Below are 20,557 nucleotides of genomic sequence, written 5' to 3' on the forward strand. Positions count from 1 at the left end.
ATCTATCTGAAAACCCAACAACTCTAGTTATTGGCTGGGAGTCAGAACAGATTGTTTGTTTGTTGATGACAAAACCCTAGTCTTCTTTGAAAGATGGAGTATCATCCATTGTGGATCCTGTGCCATCAGAATGCGGTCATGTAGATGAACGAACAGGTGAACACGCCTTTCTCAAAGTGCATCAACTACAGGTCTCACTGTCTTGGTGAAGCACCAAGGGGCTGATGAGAGGCCGAAGGGTAGGACTTTGAACTCGAAACAGCAGCCCTGCCAAAGGAATTCAGGAACCACGTGTGGAAGCCAAATAGGGACCGTCAGATATCGGTCTTTCAGATCCAACCGGACCATCCAGTCTCATAACAGATGAATGTCCTCCATCTTGAAATGCCCATACATTATACAGGCATTGAAGTCTCTCAAATTAAAGACCAATTGCAAACCCCCACCTTTTTTTCCAACAAGAAAATGGTGCTGATAATACAGCTGGGGTGGGAATCCATCAGGCAAACCGCCTCCTTCTGATGGAGAGATTTGATTTCAAATTCATGAATTTCTGCTTATGTAGGAAAAATACAGCCCTTTTGGGGTTGATGTTTGCATGAAATCTCGTAAAACGCCATCTTGTAACTTTGGACTGTGTCCGAAACCCAAGGATCCGAACAAAAATGTCGCCAGTTGTTCTAGAAAATAAATTGAATTGTGTTCCCCAAAACCCCCTCTGCAAGTGGGATAGCTCTCACCTGCGCCTGTCGCAATTGACCAGCGTAGTCCATATCTGCTCTACAAATGAAAGGCTCAGTATTAGGCAACTGTTGGGTATTTGGAGGCTGTCACATGCGCTCCCTTTACTCTGCCAAATTTAGGTTACAATCAAACACAACCTTTGATAACTATAACAGCAAGCAATGCAGTGTTTAATAATAAAGCCCTGCAGCAACCCTACGGGGAAATCTTTCATTATACATCTTAGACCATACATTTTAAAATTTGTATAATTAACCGAAAATATCAAAACATGTACTTGACTGGCTGTGCACCCAATAAAAAGGAATCAAAATGGTGGTTTCAGAACTTACAGGACTAGGTTCATGGTGATTGGAGCATGTGTTGTGTGACAAAAATACATTTTCCTAGGAAAAGGTTATGTATAAGTTTAATGTGTTTTAATTGACTGCTATGAGATTTGCAGTAAAGATGGAGAATCATAATCCTCGTCACCAAGTCCTCGATAGAACTGAAAATTCGTGCTGTGTAAGCTAGAAAATGTTGAATCCTCTTGCTTGTCTTCTTCTTTTAAAGACAGTTTAAGTAGGAAACCAGTGTTGTCATCTAATCTGCAGATGTGTGATGGGAAATTTAGTGGTCACTTCCTGTGCAGATGAATTATGGAAATTACTCCTCTTGCTGGCTTCTTCTTTTAAAGGCACTTTTGGCAGGAAACCAGTAGTGTCACTTCCTGTGCAGATGGGTGATTCGTAATCCATCTGGTCAGTGTTTTATAATCAAACCCATATTTTTTATTCCAATCTACTGATTAAAAAACAATTCTACTCCAACATGGTTTCTTAGGCAATAAGCACTTATCCTCGCACCAACCATCAGACATCTCTATTTAACATAGTATAATTGTTTTAATCACAAACTACTTATTAATTTTGTTTTCTCTTACAATTCATATGATGCATCATTTATAATCTAAACTGTTTCTCTGAATCTTTTCTTTGGAACAGCAAGATTTTGTATGAAGCAAAAAATAATATTAATCTATACACCTCCGAAAACAAGAGAATTTGAGTAATCAATGGATGAACCTTGTTATTTGCAGAATGAAGGACAAATCACAGCTTTCTACGGAAGGATCCAATGTCAAAATAAATAAAACTTTTTAGATAAAAGCCTGCTTCAACATTATCACTGTATGCCTTAGACTTACTGAATGCCATAAAGCTAAACCTTCATTTTGTTTTAGTGTCTACAAGCTGTGACCCTACCTGTAATCTTGTAGTTATAGTGGCCAAAAGGCATAGTGAATGATCGATTGTCTTTGTGATTTGAATGCACAGCAGATTCCTATAGAGCACAATACAGAAACTGTGCGAATCTAGATAGTTTCTTGGAGTGTACACTCCTGTATCTATCCACCTTACATTATCTTGTGTCATTTCAAAGCAGCCATCATTAGAGCCTTGTACTTCTCTAGATCAATTGCGTTCATCACAAGAGCCTTGTTTTTTTTCTTCAGTTTGTCCCGCATGTCCATGATCATCATTCCCCTTGTTAACTCTCCCTTCAGTTCAACAGAAACCCCGCACTCTATGACTTCACGAATAATGTTGTCATCAATGGCAGCAGCCATGGCGTAGCAATCGCATGCCACAAATCCTCCAGTGAAGATTTCTCCAGGGTTGTTGCTGCATGCTGAGCTGAATTCCATGCAGTGGGAGAAGATCCTCTTCATAAATGTTGCCTTTCTGGAGTTCTGTGCCATCCATTCATCCACAAATGCCTGTCAATGTAAAAAGTGTACTTGTTACTTAACATAGGCATTGTATCAGCTAACAGAATCCGTAATGCAGACCAGAGTTTTTAAAATATTTACCGACCAACAAATTGGTTCCTTAATGTCTATCTCTTTTTTATTTACAGTTAACTTCACCTAAATTTAAGATGTCTTCACACTCACAATCGATTTGTAGAAAGATTCATCAAAAAACATCATTCAGATACGGATCAGTACATGGAAAGTTTGCATCTCCCCCACACTCCTACAATCCTCCAATTTTTCACACCATCCTTTGAATCAAGTTTATGGACTAATGTAAAATGATCATCACCTGAAATGCAGGCAACAGTATAAGCCTTGTTTTCCTAAATAAAGATGTAGACTAACTGTACCTTATTTTCGAGGTAAAATCCTTTTACTTTGGTAGAGGATTTAGTTTTTTTTAAATCAATTAATGGAGGCAAACTAAGGCATCGCTCAAAGAAAGAACTTTAATGAACCCAAGGCCATATTTGCAGTGTAAAAAATATTCCCAAACTTTTGATTTTGAGACAGCTGGTCGTCAATGTTGTGGCAGGCTGTTATCTGAAACAAAGGATTTGAGGAGGGATGTGTTGGTGTCTTATCTTTTTCCCAGTTGAGGTTGGACTCTCCTTTGAAAATCTGATTACAGGAAGCGATGTGTTGATCAGAACTATAATCAAATAAATTCCAATAAAAAATGTTTTTATGCTAGCTCGATCATAGAAGATATTCAGCTTGGTTGGTACAGGTCATGTGCGTAATCTCGGTGGGGGGCACTGTGGTGTGGTTGAAATATTAAACTACAAAAATATGGAATCCAAATACAAGTATAACTCTACAGTAAGGCACGGGATGAAGAGGGGGGCTATTTATTTACTGAGGTAGTTAGAGGGGAGTTCTTGTGGTTAATAGCAACTCCTCCACCAATGTTTTGTGCTCTATGCAGAAGAAAGATGTTGTATCCTAGTGGTAGGATGTACTTACACTTTGCTTCTCAAAGTACTCCAATGCCCTTGTTAGGGAATAGTTACTGATACGGTTCATAACAAAATGTTGTTGTTTGTTGGAAAAGTGGGAAAAAGCACTATGCAAGAAAGCATGTTTTAGTTTTATAAAAACGCTATCAACAAATGGTTTACTATGTAATGACCACAGTTTTTGTAATTTTGTAAATGGTAGTCCATTTTTCCTATTATTGGGGGTTTCAACCTACTTGCAGTTAACAGTGAAAACAGGTATGAAATGTGTAAACCTAGACAGCTATACATTTTTTAAAACTAGTCAAAATTCCCAATTAAGCAAGGGATCAATTGTGTAGACTGCGCACAGTTTTCCATCAGAGACTAATTGCTGAAATCAAACATTAATGAAAATAAGTGATAAAAATAGAAATTGGTGGCAACGGTTTCAATCGTAATTTCCTGCCCCAGTGGTCAAATTAGAAAAGTAACATGTCTTTAAGTCCATCAGACCCTTCTGGTCGCAGGGATATATAAGCCCTGATCACGAGTGAAGGTGCTATCTTTAGCAAATAATAAATAATAATACAGAAGTGTACATTATTTATTGGGTGTGATATAGTACCTAGTACATGTTTTCAGGATATAAAATGCTAATTTTGGTGTTGATTGCACCAAAATCTGCTTGATACAGTAAATACCATTTACTTTTCCCCTGCTAAATTTCAGCAGGTTTTTGATTTGCAAAGCTTTTATGAAAGTTGAGGTATTTAACGTATTGATAATTATCAGTTGAGTTAAATGCAACCAAATTCATAATTGAAACACAGCTTTATGCAGAGGTAAGAAAAAAACAGACCCACTCGTAATCAGGCCATAATGTTTGTTGGTGGTCCAAAAACATGTGATATCCAGAGCCAACATCTGAGCTTCACTTTGTAACGATTTTTCATTGTGTACCGATTATGCAGTAATACATGTGGTAAAATCTGATGAATGGTTAAAGGGTATGAAAGAAACCTATGTATTTTCAAAATGTACACAAGATACGGAGTTTAGGAACAGTGGGTACTTGTACACCTCTGAATTTGGAGCAAATCCATACTGTGTGATTTATAGGGCAATTTGCAAAATGTGATTTGTTTCACTCTGGTTTACATTTGGAATCATTTAATGGAGAGAAATTAAATTCATAATAACAAAAGGTTTCAAAACAACGTTGAGACAGAAGCATTTGACATTTTTGAAAACTAGACACAGGAGTTGAGGGTAGTGTGCTTTGCATGGATCACATGATGTTTTCTTACCAACAATGCCCTGCAAACTTCAAACTCTGACTAAAATCTCACATTTTCTTCATATTTTTGGGACAGACGCTTTGAGAATCTGACCAGGATAAAAATAAAATTCCAATACTTCTCCCCATAAAAACACTACTCAACATGTGTAGCTCAGCCTAATGCCATAACACAAAAGCCCCCAAAACACATCACGGAAATCTCAACATGTTGTATCAAAAAAAGAATATTGCCCGTTTTGGTGATGGGGCTAGCTGCGTCATTTGATCCTGGGCTCAGCTGCCACCCAGTAAAACCTATACACCCCATACATTTTATTTAAACTAGATACTCCGGGTATTCCTGGGTAGTGTGCCTTGTTGGATCCCACAATGTTTTCTTATCCATAATGTCCACCAAACCTTAAACTTTAACTAAAATCATGCATTTTCCTCATATTTCTTTCAAAAAACTTCAGGCACCTTCGTGGATCCCAAAAATGTGTATCACTGTACATTGCGATACAAAAGGGGATGATGGACGGAGCGTTTGAGCAAATCAAACACTCACCCCCAGTCAACTGATCTGGGTTTAATCCATCACCATTCTTTAGCCCACTCAGCCACCCCATTTCAGACATGGCTATATGCAAATCAGTCTGACCCTGTGTCTCATGGGAACAGTCCAGCCCGAACTTTCCTTTGGTTTTTCTTCTATCACTGTACATTGCCACACTTCTCCCTAAAAAACAAAATCTACCTCACTTGTGTAGCTTGGCCTAATGCCCGCAACATGAAGCAGCCCCAAAACGCAACAAGGTGACATCAACTTTTCCTGTCCAGAAAAATGACCTATTTTGGCAGTTGTGTTAACCTACCAAACCCAGACATTTTTTAAAACTAGACACCCAGAGCCATCCTGGGTTGTTTGCCTTGTGTAGATTTGGCAACATTTTCTTACGCACAATGCCCTGAAAACCTCAAACATTGACTAAAATCTGACATTTTGCTCCCATATCTATAATGGAAAACTTTGGAATCTGCTGAGATCTAAAAAATTCCTACACTGAGCATTATCACACTTCTCCAAATATAAACAGTACCCCAATTGTGTGGCTAAGCCTAGCTCCCACAGCACAAATGGTCCTATAACTCAACTTAAACACAACACACCTTGGGGAAAAAAAATCTGCTTTGGCAATGGGGGTAACTGTGGTATTTGGGCTCAGGTTCAGCTACCCCCCATTGAACCTACCAAAGCCAGACCTTTTGGAAAAGTAGGCACCCAGAGGCGTCCAGGCTTCTTGCCTTACATGAATCACACAACATTTTCTTACCCGCTATGTTCTGCAAACCTCAAACGTTGACTAAAATGTAACTTTTTCTAACATTTCTGTGATGGTAAATTCTGGAATCTGTGGAATCCACAAAATTCCTACCAGTCAGCATTACCACGCTTTCTTTCCGATAGAAACATTACCCCACCTGTGTGTAAGGAACTAGTGCAAAAACACAACAAGGCGATATGCTCCAAGGTTTGATTCGTCCCTGTTGTGATAACTAGGGCAAGGTAAAGATCCCCCACCTGGCACGCCCAGCCCTACTTTTTTCCTGATAATTTTTTTGCTTTTATCTAGTGGGATTCCTGCCCCTGGGGTTGGGCTTGACTGGAGTAAACATCCCTACTCACCCCCCATTTTCCTTTTCAATGCCAAGGACAACTCGTTGACATCCTCCACAGTATCTCCATAGTGTGGAGAATGGGTCATCCTCAGCACTAAAGAGATTAAAGTATGATCTGTGTAAATATGTAAATGCACTATAATACATCTCATTATTTTTCAATATTTCTCTAGGCATGCGTATTGTATTTGTTTGCGTTCTTTTTTGCACCAAACGTGATTTTCTAGAAAAATAACACCAAACAAATATTATAGTGCATATACATACTTATTTATATCAGTCAAGAAGTCATTTGTTACTCAGAATGTGTTGGTATTATTTGGGAAGCTATCTTTTCAAGATGGCTTCTGCTCAAGATGACTTCTGCCTCTATCAGATAGTCCCTGCCGGCTGATGCAGGAAACAATGTACCTTGTGTACTGGAATGGAAGCGCACTACTCAAAGGTATAATAGTAAGCCTAGTAGCCAATAGCTGAATGGTAAGACAGCAATACTCCTGTGGGCTGATCTACGATACAAATGACAAACCAGCTAAATCAAAGCAGCCACTTGATTGAAAGCAGCTGAGCAAAAGCCCACTCCTTAAGGATTTGTTTTAAAAAAACAGTCTTAATTACAGGAGCCCTAAAAAAAAGCTATACATTATAAACATTGTACAATACTTGTTTTTTTTAAACTCATTCATAACCAACTTGTTATATGCCCACAGAAAAAGTACTACCATTTTTTTTTAGTTATTAGTTTTCTTTATTTGTAAAATATAGGTAATACAATTAATCCAAACAATGTCATCATTGTAGATAAAAACGATAATATAAATAGCCAACCCCAGAGTGGCCTATCATGTTCCCAGATGTAACCCTCAAAATAAACCTAACGCAGTGCATACAGATATCTCTCCCTTAAAAGAATAATCCCTACTTCTCATCCCAAATTTTATGAAATTTCACAATGGCCCCTAGTCTTTGGGAGTACAGTTTTTCCTTGGATTCTACTTGTTTCATCTTACATTCCCAATTGCGGAAGGCTGGAGCCTTGATCAATCTCCATTTTTGTAGGATCAGAGATTTTGCCACCGGGGATGCAATAAACACTAGCTGTTTTTGGCAAATTGATAAGTTGAGTGTGACGTTAATGCCAAACGGACAGCCAAGATATCAGCAACTTTGTACTAAGCCACGGAGGGGGATATGTACAATAGAAGTGGCGGAGAGTGTCGTTAACCTCCTGGGCTTAACGACATGCTCCGCCACTTCGGACACGCAAGGCTGCACCATATTTACAAGAATCTAGTGCAGCTTTGTGTTTCCCCCTGCGATGGTGCTAAGTTTACCAACTTAGGGCCCTAGAGGTGGAGGGACCATCCGCAGGGGCAGCGGCGGTCCCTCCGTGCAAATTAGGATGTGACCGCCACCCTCTATTTTTACCATTGCGGCAGGTGCTGCTTGAAGCAGCACCCGCCGCAATGTTAAAAATGAAAGCAGTGCATTTGCATGCACAAAGCGGCAGGCACCGCACGGTGCCTGCCGCTTCGTGCACGCAAAGGCAGGGGGGTACAATAGGTACCACCCATGTGCACCCCCACCCACCTTCACCCGTGGGGGCCCGCTGCGGGCTCCCAAAGAAAAGACCGTATGCCTTTTCACGGCGGACATGCCGCCGTGGAAAATCATAGGACCGCCGACATCCTAATATGCCTGGTGGTGTCTGATAGACACCGTCAGCCATGTTAGAGCTTTTCCGCCGTGGTCGGAAGGCGACCGTGGCGGAAAAGCTGCGGACGGCAAAAATATCCCCCAGCCATCCTAATCTGGCGGGAGGTCTTTTTCCAGTCCGCATCGGATGATCCGCATCCTCCGGGCCGGCGGTGGCTTACGCCGGCCCGGAGGATGCGGATTATCCACTATCATAATCGGCCCCTAAGTGCCAACACACCAGAGTGCAAGGGTGTCTGCGTGCAGAGGAGGATTGATTATGTGTGGGAAGTAGCCTCCTATGTACGCCACTCTTGTACATAGGGGTTAGCATCAAATGCAATGGGTGTTGCGGTGGAACGCCCACCACAACACCCACTGCACGCCCCTTTCACACTAAACATTGTGTGAAATGGTGCCTTCTGTACAAGGCAGCGTTAAGCCACATTAAGTGGCTTAACGCTGCCTTGTACATAAAGCAAGGCCCCTATCGCCACTGGAACGTCACAAAAACTGACCTTCCTATGGCGATAGTGGCTTGTACATATGCCACTAAAAGACTTGTTTCCAAACTTCTAAAAGGGCTGGGCAAATATAACAAACATGTACCCAATCTCCTGTAGTGTGCCTACACCTTTCTTTGTAGGCAGGATGGAGTGTAGCATAGTATCTTTAGATAGAGGTGTTGCTGGATTATTCGGTACCAATTCCATATCCCCCTTATCTCACTCACATAATAGGCCTGGCTGATCAAAGTGGCAAGAGTATCACTTGAAAGTTGTATATTTTGCATAAAATTGTGGAGCTGAAGAAAGGAAAAGTACGAGAAGGGGAGCTCTGGATTGCCCAATTTTAGATCCCATGTCTTTATGATCCCCTCCACCAAAAGATCTTTAAACCAGTGGATCCCAACCTTTTTCCAGTTTCTAATACTCCTGTTATCTAGATAAAGACCTAGTATGTTGCAGTGTCCTATCAGGATTTCGGGGTGAAAGGAGGTAAACTCAAATTCTTCCTTCATTTGGGAAAATCTAAAAATAATTATTTAAGGAAACTCGTATCTACTGTGTTTTGGAAGCCTTGGAATTTTAATGAAAGGGATACGCTGAATATCGCTTTCTAGGAGCATTTGCCTGTAATAAAAATCACCTTCCAGGTCCTGGGAAGCAACTGCTTGAACGCAACTGACAATTCATGAAAGCAGCCTGATAACATTTTTTTTAATGGGGCAGCGCAAGACCCCCTTCTTTTAAAGGCAACTGCAAAGTTTCTAATTTGATCTGGGGTTTCTTTCCTGACCACACACATATGCACCATATTGTTAAACAAGCTTTGACGAACTTTAATTATTAGATCTGATAATCTGAAAAAGAAAGAATCATAATTTTTATCAATGCGATCTTACCAATAATGTAAAGTGGCAGAGACTGCCACTGTCTTCAAAGACTCTCGGCCTTTGAAAGCATTGACACATTGTTAAGCTGAAAAAGTTGCAAAAACTCATAGGAAACAAAAATGCCCAAATATCTAATTGAGCCCGTTCCGCAAACCTGAGTCTGCAGATCAGTGGGAAGATTCTGGACCAAACAATTACACAAAAGTATTTCAGACTTTGCATAATTGATTCTGTACCAACCTAGATCTGAGAAAGTTTTGATCTTTCTGAAAATTCTGGGGATATTTTGTTCTTCTCCTGCCAAGTAGAGATTTAAATAATCAGCAAATAATGTGAGCTTGGGAGTCCCTGGCAGAGGTGTCCTAATTTGGGAGTTTTGGTGTAGCAGCGAGGCTAGTAGTTCTATTAACAGTGCGAACAGCACTGGAGACTGGGGGTGCCCCTGACGAGTCCCACGTCTAATTTCAAGTGATTCTGCCCTATGGGAGTTAACTATCATTTTTGCTTCTGCAGGAGATTAACAAATTTAGGGGGGGGAATTGAACCTAAGTAAAGTAGCAAACAAAATATCCCACTGGACTAGATCGAAGGCTTTTTCAGCGTCCATCATAATAATCGCTGCTTTTGCTTTGTTCTTCGTGAAATAATTGATAGCCTGAATAAAAAAAATGGTATTAATTGCAATGGTTCTCCTCCCTCACAGGAAACCACATTAATCTACATCCACCACTTCCTGAACTAGGGGAGTTATTCTAGAGGCCATCATTTTAGTAAACAATTTATAGTGATTATTAAGCAAACTTATTGGACAATATGAGCCCGGCTTATCGGATGCCTTATCTTTTTTTCAAAAAGCTTACTAGAACTGCTCCCAATGATTTGGGGATCTAGCAACCCTTCAGCATTTCATTAAATAGTTGCACCAACAGTCTAGCTAATTGATCCATAAATGTTTTGTAAAGCTCTGATGGAAATCCATTGCACGCACAAGCTCTCCCATTAGGGAAGCTTTTGATGGTCTCCTGAACTTCAATAATCATATTGGGAGCCACTGCCTGAGCCAGTTGGTCTTTGCTGAGCATGAGTAGATCTACTGTTCTGAGATAATTAATAGATCTGGAGCAGAAGATGGAGAAGTATATAGCTTTCTATAGTGCTGAGGAAATACAAAAAGAATTCTGCCATTTGGTTCACCGTTTGACCCCTGTCTTCATCGTTAATAGCGGCATTATTGTGACTTTTTTTGACTGACCAAGTCAAGAATCTCCCAACATGCTTGCTCAGCTCGTAAAGTTGCTGGAAACATATATTCTGATTAAGTATTGTCTGGGAGGCGTAATGTTTCTTTAAATTTAGTCTAGCTTCTCTCAATCTGGATTCAGTCATTTGAGAGTAGTGTGCTAGGTGCATCGGAGTTGCTTAGTCTAGATTGTGCTATGGTGCCATTGTGTTTTCCTTCCCAAGCTTAGATGTTTGCTTTGAAAAAGATTGCCTCCCCCGATCAAGGCCTTGCATGACTCCTAAACAGAAAATGTTGATGCTGATCCAATATTCCTCTTGAGAAATTCCATAAGATTGGCTTGCATAATTGTGACCCATCCATCCTCAGTTAGGAGAGTCCTGTCTAATGTCCACCGAGGACGCTCAGTCTGATTAGTCTTGAACCTTAATTTCTGTCACAGGGATGGAGTGGTCTGAGAATGGGGTTGAAAGGATGAAAGACTTCCCTCTATCCCACTGATAACAGATTAAAAAAATATATATCCTTGAGGCTAAATTAAACGTCTTGGAAAAACAAGTATACTCCGGTGGCTGTGGGTATTGAGTTCTTTAGGGGTCGATTAAAGGAAGATCTCGACTCATTCTGGCCCAACGCCTGGAAGCTCTAGATTTATTTTGGGCTTTGTTCTTACGGGAAGAATATCATTTTATATTCTGCAAAATAAACACAGCGCATTTTCGAGCTCTTCAAGGGTTGTTATATTATCTTCTACTGGCCTGTAGAAACGAATTATCTGAAGGATCGGATTTCCAATTTTCAGACTTACTACTATCCATCTTGCCCTAGCTTCTCTAGTTACCTGCGAGAATTCTCACAAACAATGGTGTGTGAACAGGCTGGCAGCCCCCCTACTACTGCTCCAGCAGATACAAAAAAAGCTTGGAAAATGAAGCATGACATCCTAGGGGGAGTGAAATGTGATTTAAGGTGCATATCCTGAAGCAAAAGTATTTGAACTTGGGCAGACATGAGCCACTGAAGTGTAGATTTGAGCTTAGTTTGGTTATGGGAAAGTTAATATTGCAAGAAGCTATCTGAACAAATTAATTATCTGTCATTGGAACATGAAATAGTCCTCCTTAGCTGCACTTTTTAAGGGCCTTGCTGCCCAGTCTCCCTTAGCACAAGTTGCTACTAGCTAGGTCTCATGACATATGCAAACTCAAAAAACAGTATTTCTTCGTGTAGCTTCTACCTGTGATTTTTTTGCTTTTCACCCCTTCCACACCCCATGCCCCCAAACCCGACTCCGTCCCACAGCCAGAGCCCTACCCATCATTGGCTCACACCCCACCGCCACCCCATTCCTTTGCCCTTCCCACCCCACCTTCCCCATAGGCGAGTACCTTGGTATGGACTCTCTGAGCTCTTTCCCGTGAGGAAGCAAGAGGATCCTAATACATTGCAATACTTATTCTGCCTAGTATTCAATACTGTACCCATTAGATTCTATTTGACTTCATTAAAAAAAATACCTTTGCTTGATACAGCCATTAGCACCATATAACAAAAATACTTATCTCGCAAGATTTGTGCCTCTGCGCCACCCCCGCCCCTCCTTGACTGAAAGCTAAAATTCCTTAGTCCAGTCGACTGACGGTACTTTATGAGACCGGCCCTTAAAAAGTACTTTCAGTTTGGATGGCTGCATAATGCCCGCCGGTGCACCAAAGTGTTTGAATTCAACAATCAGGACAACAAATTCTCGCCGTATTCGTGCAGCTAGGATCGAAATGTCAGAGTATATTCAGAATGAGAAGTTATCCGAGGTGGAAAAGGATTTCTTTTTAATTGCCTATATCAAAATCTGCTCTTTAATCCTGACATCGCCAGGGTTGACGAGAATTGTTCGGGGGTACTTAGCGTTGGTGGGCATATTTGTGGATTAGGATTTGTATAAGCTTTGTGGCCGAATAAGTACTACAGTTTAACAAATTGACCACCGTGTTTCATACTATAGTTTGTTCAGTTAATTTGTGCTCTTAAAAATTTTTCACACTTTAAAATGTGAATTATGGGAGCATGGCTTGGCTACCTAAAATGGCAGACACACTCTATGTCATTTTGATAATTCTTCGAATTACTAGGTAAATTATGATTCGTACTACGGGCCTCCTCTCCCAAACTGGACTGGTGGGCAGGTGTGTATCTGGGATATTTTCTGCACACTAGACGCTGCATGCCCTCATGGTGGCAGCTGGGCCTGCAACAGCTCATGGAGACAAGGGATAGTGGATCGCCAGACAAGGTGACTTGGAGGAAGTTCCACCATGATGTCTCTTCTGGAGGGTTACCTCCTGGGCGCTCACTGAGCTGGGCTGGTGGAGTCAGCAGTGCTCCCAGCTGCTCGTGCCCAACCGGAAAACTGACTGGAAACTGGTGTCTCGACAGCCCAGGAAGACAGCAGGTCTATCAGACTATTTGGGAGATCTGAGTTCCAATGGTTCTGGTGAATCTGATGCATGCGGCGTGGGCAGGAGAATCAGCCATTGATACAAATTCTTGGGAGTCAGCCCCAACCGCCCATGTTGTCGAATGAGGGTTTGGATAGTGCTGAAATTGGCGACAAGCCAGGGTAGCTACCAATTCAGACTTGGAGCTTGGCAGTCTCTACAACTTTTCCACTGAAGAACTCCTGCTTCAATTCTCACCTTCCCCGGGAGGAGACATGGATAATTCCTTAGATGTGAGCAGGGTCACAGATTTGTCAAAGGCTGGGTAACTCTGCTGAAGGATCAAGTATAGCTGGTGTATGGATGGCCTCATGCCTTTCTCCCTTGGCCCTCCCATCCCTAAGAGGATAGTACTCGAGAGGAAGAAATATTCATTTTGTGGACCCACCTGTTAAATATAATTTAAACAAACCTCCTGGGGAGTACTGTTTGTTGGGGAATGAGGAGTTTCTCTGTCCCCCCTTACTCTTCCTCAATATCAATAACTATGTCCCTCACCTCATCATCTGTTCATTTGTCAGGCTAGGGCGTGAACGCGGGATTTCATGGACTCGGAATTTTGCCTTTGGAATCGCAGGCTGGACAGACAGTCACTGGGTAAATTCACTTCATGATTTGGAGTTGCTCAGTGTGTCGAGCTCCAGCTAGAAACTGGGGTCTCCTGGTACTTCCATTGCACCAGGTGTACACATGTTTGGGACACCTCTGGTTATCTATAAAATTCAATTAAATGGGCTATTTAAAACAATGAAAATGAAAAGTCAGGCTATAGCTTTCCTGTTTCATTCGTTACAGTTTATTTTGTTTTTGAGACAACTACTGCTTACTGTCTTCAAATATTTTCAAGACCGAAACATCCTTGCAGAAAGTCTATTTGCAAATTGGTTAAACATTAGTACCAAACACACTGAAACTATTTCAGTCTGTATTAACATGCATTAGAGAAAATTGTGAAATCTTACCCAAGGCAACTGGCTTCGACATGTGAACTCCCAAGTTGCAATATAAGTAGGACATGTGTACTCATTCAAGACAATATAAGCAGCTTCTGGATCAGATTCAAAATTAAATTCCCCACAAACCGACGTATTTCCTCTGGCTAAAAAAAAAAATACCATTGATATACTTACTTTATAAAACTGAATTTCACCTTTTTTAATGGCAAAGCAATAGCAATACAATAACCACCAACATCCCTTCTATAATCAAGACATGTAGTAAAAGAAAAACTTTTTTAGCTATGTTTTTCACTTCCCATTTTAATTGGGAGTTCAAGTTTCTGCCAATTAACAACTGAAATTGTTCATCCTTAACAACTGACCAGCCAGCATAAGTTTAATTGTCGCAAGAGTTTCTAAGACATGATGGTCAAAATTGGTTTAAGAATAATAGATCCATGCCAGATTTTCAGGATAACCAATGACTATTTATTGAGTCCAATTTGGATTCACTATGTGCTAACTTACCTTATGTGGATATCCGGACAATCTGGCATAGGCCTAGCCATCATAAAGCTCTGTTGAACACCACTGTTCTAAAACATGTACTCATCATTCTGGTAAGCCCAAATTCCTTAACACCAGAACACACCAACATCACACACATGTACCAACATCACACAAATGTACCTAGTGGGTGAGAGGGCGTTTACCATGTAAATCAAAGATCACATGGATCCTCTTTTTATATTGCTGCCATTTCAACCACTAACTGCTGAGGAATAAACATATTACTTACATTCCATGTTTCCACCCATGATGAACAAATTCTTTATTTTCTGCGAAAACGATGGGTCCAATTTGACTGCCAATGCTAGATTGGTTAATGGACCAGTGGCAACCAAAGAAACCTGCAATTAAAAGTAGAGTTGAAAATGTTGTTTTCTTGTTGTTTCTCGTTGTTTTATTAACAAGGGACAGACTGAAAAGAAAGTAACCCCCTCAAGACTAAGGGAACATGGTTAAATATCCTGACACCAATGAACTCCCCTAGGTTATTTACAAAAAAGCATAATTCAACCAAAGTGAACAATTATGCAATTCAATTTTTATTCGGATAGAATTATCCATAAAAGCACAATTCAATCACTACCAACAAAAGATATACAATTTTTATTTAAAATCTCAAAGATTCTCATTAAAAAAAAAAAATTACATCCGCGATGCTCACCGCTGGATAAAAAAAACAAGTAAATTCTATGAAAAATAAAGTTGCAACAAAACGCACAGTAAGCAACAGCCATATTAACAATTACAAATTAATAAATAGACCGATAAAAACATTTAAAACTATTGGACGGGCATGCAATAGCAGCATCATATTGTTGATAAGGTGCAATGAATAGAAACAACATTAAAAATATTACACAGATATAATGGATTATAAATGCCCTCTATACCCTAGAAATTGTTTTAAAAAAACACAAGGGTTGGACATGCCATTGACAGCAGCAACATAATAGAATAAAATGCAATTAAGTATGAACAATATTAGCAGCATCTTGAATAAAGTTAATTTATATTAAGCTTTCATACCCGCAAAAATATACAAAAAGATTGGGCAGGTGTTTGGCAGCAACATCATGATAAAATAAAATGCAGTTTAGTTGTCAAGAGTGCCTGCAGCATAGCGCAGATCTAGCTGGTTTTATTTAAACTTGCGCACCTGTAGGATTCACTTGACCATTATTAGGTACTCTTATAGTTTTAAAAATCACTCATGGAGGCACGTGAGCGTACTGCCACTTATAAGAACGAGCTTACACGGCAAATCAGGTCATCATTTACGAGTTGTAAGGTTTCGAGGTACGCTGTTTTGTAATCGATAATGGCTGATGCCTTAAAATATGGAATCAAATATTGTTTTGTGTATTTTCCATAAAACTTACAGAAGAATAAAAAATGTATCACCGTTTGGTTGCTGCCAGTACCAGACGGGCAAGGCATCTGCTCAACATTATTATTAAATCCCAAAAAGAAACAGAGTGAATATTTTATAGTACCATCCCTGAGACGAAAAAGTGGGCTCCTCTTCCAACGCCCAATGCTCTTCAGAAGATATTTGGGTAGCATGTGTTGTTCAGAGCCCGGAGCCTCCAGGAGGGGCATGTACCTGGCAACCAATGGTTTGAGGCGCTCAATAGCATGTCTTTGAATGTTATATAATTCATACAATGCCCCCCTGAGTGATCTTTTGTTCAGGCCCTCTAGTGCTAAAGTATATAAAAAAATATGTTCAAGGTTCACGCTGGCTAAACTTTTTCTGACAGCAGAAAGCCAGGGTATAGAACCACCCTTATCGCACTTAAGGCAATCTACAATGAACAATTATGGTCAATCCATCACCACTACTGCGTAATGCTGTGTAAAAAATGGCTGTGCCACATGTAAAGAATACACACATTTATTTAAAAAGTGTAATTTAATAATATTAAAAAATGCATATACAGACATATTACACAACACAAACATAATTGGAATTGTTAAAAAAGAGAAAATCAACTGTCGTTGATAATCGTTCCCCATTGCAAAAATTGTGACAATTAGGGATCAATATTCGATGTTCACTTGTTCAGAGCAGGCTAATTGTGGCCCATCAAAGAACTGTTTACACCTTTCGGTGGTCCAACTTAATCACGCCACCTTCTTCAGGATTTACATTTCCATAATCTTCCAGCACTTAATATGATGCAAATATTTTTAAACGCAACATTTAGAACTTTCTGTATGGAGCAAAATTGCTCTTTCAGGATCATAGATAACCCTTCGTTTGATCGTTAAATTCTTCTAAACTTAATCCGCAGGGCATCGCATTCTGAATCATGTAGGAAAAATTAGCCCTCATGGGGTGTATGTATGTATGTATGTGTATGTACCCTCATGGGGTGACTCAATCTGGGTGTACCACTGCTCAATTATGTAGCCGGAGGAAGTAGATAAATAGGACCTATATTACCTTCATACCTATTGACACACAAAGCTTAGTTTAAGCCAATATCTAAAACTATCTCCTCTAAATATATATGTGGTATATTTGCAAAAACTTCCCCCCACCTCAAATGGCACTTAGGGAGAAATGTTTAACACACTCGCACAGAGCCAGGCTCAGGAAAACTGTCTCCAAGTATCTTTACCCCTCCTCAAACAGCACTAAGGAGCAATATTTTAAACTTGCACAGAGTCAGAATTCTGACTTGCACTTGGCCCCCTCAATTGGATTAGGAATGGTTGGCATAGGTGTTGGAAATGGCCATATTCTTAATGGTATTCCCCAATTTTTTCCCGGAACTGTTTTTCTTGGCTTTGGGACTCTGCACACTTTACTCCTGCTAGCCAGTGGTTAAGTCCTGGGCACTCCCTTGAAACGCACTGAAGTTGACATATACCTACGTGGTACATTTAGTTTACTAAAAAGTCCCTGTACTACATGTACCCTGGACCTGTAAATTAAAAGTTACTAGTGGAATACAGCATTCATTATGCCACCCACTACAGTAGCACTGTAATGCATGTCTTCCGGTCTGCCTCTGCAGCCAGGATGTGCAATTTTTAAACTGCCAATTCAACCTGTTAAATTACCCTTTTGACAGGCCTACACCTTCCTTTTAGATATTTATACATCATCCATAAGGTCGGCTGTTTTGCCCAAGGCAAGGAAGACTGGACCATGTTGCCTCGAACCCAGGACCCCAGACATGCCTACAGGGGTCAGTTGGCTGACCTCTTGTTTGAGATGCAGGCTTTCAACAACCTCCTAGAGGCCTTTCTTGCTCTCCAGCTGACCAGTGCAGGAGGCTGAAATTCTCTTTGCAGATGTATCCCTCACTTTTTCCCTCCATTTGAACTGCTAGATGCTGGTTTTCAACTCCGACAGGGACTGAAGCCTGCTAACTAGGCTCCAATGCAAGTTTTCTTTCCCTTAAAAATTAAATTCTTTAATTCTTAATTGTAACCCAATTGGCAAGGACTTAAGTACCCATGTAAGTCCCTGGTAAATGGTACCTCTGGTGCCCAGGGCCATAAAAGGGGTTCCCTATGGGCTGCAGCATGCATTATGCCACCCAATGGGACCCATACAAAAAGACGTATGCAGACTGCCATTTCAGGATGGGTGAAAGGGCACAACTTTGTACACTTCCTGTGTGCAATGCCCAGATACACTGCATGCCTTGTATGGAAGTCACCCCTACAGCAGGTCGTACTAGTCCTCTAGTATGCTGCCTGACTAGTATCGTCAAGCCTGCCACCACAGGTTTCTGACCACCTGTAGGGGAAAGCCTGCACTCTCAGAGGCCAGCAACAATGCCTGCTCTGGAGGAAGTTGTTCACACCTCGTCCAGCAAGATGGCTAGTGATTTAGCATATCAAGGCCAGAGGCTACAAAGCCTCTGCTGCCTTAGAAATGCAACCCTGGATTCCCCCAGACCTGGAGAACACCACCCCCTGCCATGGGGCAGACGTTAGATAGTCAATAGGTGTGTTGCACTTGGTGAAAGTAAGAATTGTGGATCAGGATTATGCCACCCTCCACGGGAAGTGGTCATTTAGAGGCTGTAGTCACCTCAGGGGTAAGGAGCCCATTGGGCACTCCTCTAAATGCCTGACAATTCAGTATTTAGGGGTTCCCCCTGATACCAGGAACTCAGATTCATCTACCTGGGACCCGAAGAAGGACTAAGAAGAGCCGACATTGCAAGAATTGTGGACCAGCTCCGAAATTGGCGCCAAACCCTACCTGGCTGCTGCTGTCCCGGCAATTGCAAAGATCTCAATTGCCGAGAAGCTGTGCATCTTCCTAAAGTTTTGGGAGGGCTGTTTAGCGCTTCAACAACCTTGCAGCATCTCCCTTTGGGGTCTGTCGGATACGTTCCCAAGTTCCTTCTTGCAGCCTTTTACATGTACTCTTCCATTGACTTTAACGAGTAGCGCTTGAGGTTACCAATGCGCCCAGCTCCTTTTCATCCGGACTCACCAGGGCAGGTAAAACTGAACTGTTTCTTGTGAACTTAGCCCCTAAGCACTTTAAGTCCCAAAAGGCACCCCCAAGAAACGCTCTCCAGTGTATGTACACAGTGTATGTTTCTCCCATAGGATAACATTACCGCATTCAAGGCTCATACCTCAAAAACTGTTATCGAGCATTTTTGCTTTTTTACAGTAAAAATCGTATCTCGGAAAGCACTTACCTGATTCTGATGATCTTGGTGTCTATGACTATATAACAATCTGTGTTATTTTTCTAAATTGGTCTCAGAGTTCCTTCTTGAGCGTGTGTCTCATTTATTGACACTGTGTGTACACTACCCTTTGATAAGCCTAAGTTACTCAACCACACTACCACAAATAGAGCACTTGAGATTATTAATTTAAGCCCTGTAAACAAATAAGGGTTGTCTGTACATTTTGCATGGTGTGCCATTACATTAGCACTACCTCATAAAAGGCCAGCTTACTCCAACCAGTACCAAGGAGTGAGTTGTGACTCTTGAGTACTTTCCTCAATATCCTGGTCCCTGGGCTGTGATCAGAGTTTACTCCTCCCTACCCAAGAGCTGCATTGGGCTCGCCATCGACAGCCTTCGTCGACGGCCTCACTGGATTCAAAGCCAAGCAGCACCCGATCAATGGCTTCATCAGACTAGACACAGAGCAGCATCCAAGCAATGCTGGCAACCTTTGGCAATGGCATCTCTGGTCCCAATGCCAACTAGTCTCTGAGACCTTGTGCAGAAGCTCCCTGTCATTGTTGAGCCTGCTCTCGGATCCAGTCAGCTGCCACTCAAGAATTGAAAAGGTAACTTGGAGTGGCTTGAACGGCAGCGGTAATGGCTGCCTGATCCAGTCGCTCGGCCAAATGGATTAGCGATTTTGGCGGAATTCTGGAAACACAGGGAGCGGAAAATAAAGAGGACACCAGTTTTCTCCTTCCAAAAGTTTGCGGCACAAGTTGTGACGGAAGAAACTGGCACTGGAGGCTCAGATGGTATGCAAATCTAAGGCAAAGTGAGCGAGATCAATCCGACTCAGCATCCACAAAATGGCTGCACCTATAACTACCGATACGTTCGTGTGACACGCAATCACATATGGAAAGAGGCTGGGCTGACTCCTTATATCGCCTTGCAGAGCCCTATGTCTTTTAAGGTGGGTGCTTATTGCTAGCAGTGCACTCCGTACTGGACTGAGAATATTAGTCTACATAGAGACGTCACCTGGCATACGATCGGCTTGACCCTGCAATGGCGCTTCTTCTCTGACTGACTCAATCCGCAGTTCCTCACCCCCATG

The 20,557-nt window shown here is 41.3% G+C and overlaps 1 protein-coding gene across 3 annotated transcripts in view; it reads right to left on the reverse strand.

The window, feature by feature from the left end:
• Positions 1-882: 882 nt before the first annotated feature.
• The window catches only part of LOC144773268 (nucleoside hydrolase-like), a 267,653-nt gene continuing 247,978 nt past the window's right edge, over positions 883-20,557 (reverse strand). For all 3 annotated transcript variants that reach the window (XM_078658180.1, XM_078658179.1, XM_078658177.1), the window contains 3 exons: positions 15,009-15,120; positions 14,234-14,370; positions 883-2,506 (listed from right to left, as the gene is read on the reverse strand). In XM_078658180.1, the coding sequence (XP_078514306.1) occupies positions 2,159-2,506; positions 14,234-14,370; positions 15,009-15,120 (597 nt within the window). In that variant the 3' untranslated portion in view covers positions 883-2,158. The remainder of the gene's footprint in view (positions 2,507-14,233; positions 14,371-15,008; positions 15,121-20,557) is intronic.

This window comes from Lissotriton helveticus, chromosome 8 (genome assembly GCF_964261635.1).
Source record: "Lissotriton helveticus chromosome 8, aLisHel1.1, whole genome shotgun sequence".
NCBI lineage: Eukaryota > Metazoa > Chordata > Amphibia > Caudata > Salamandridae > Lissotriton > Lissotriton helveticus.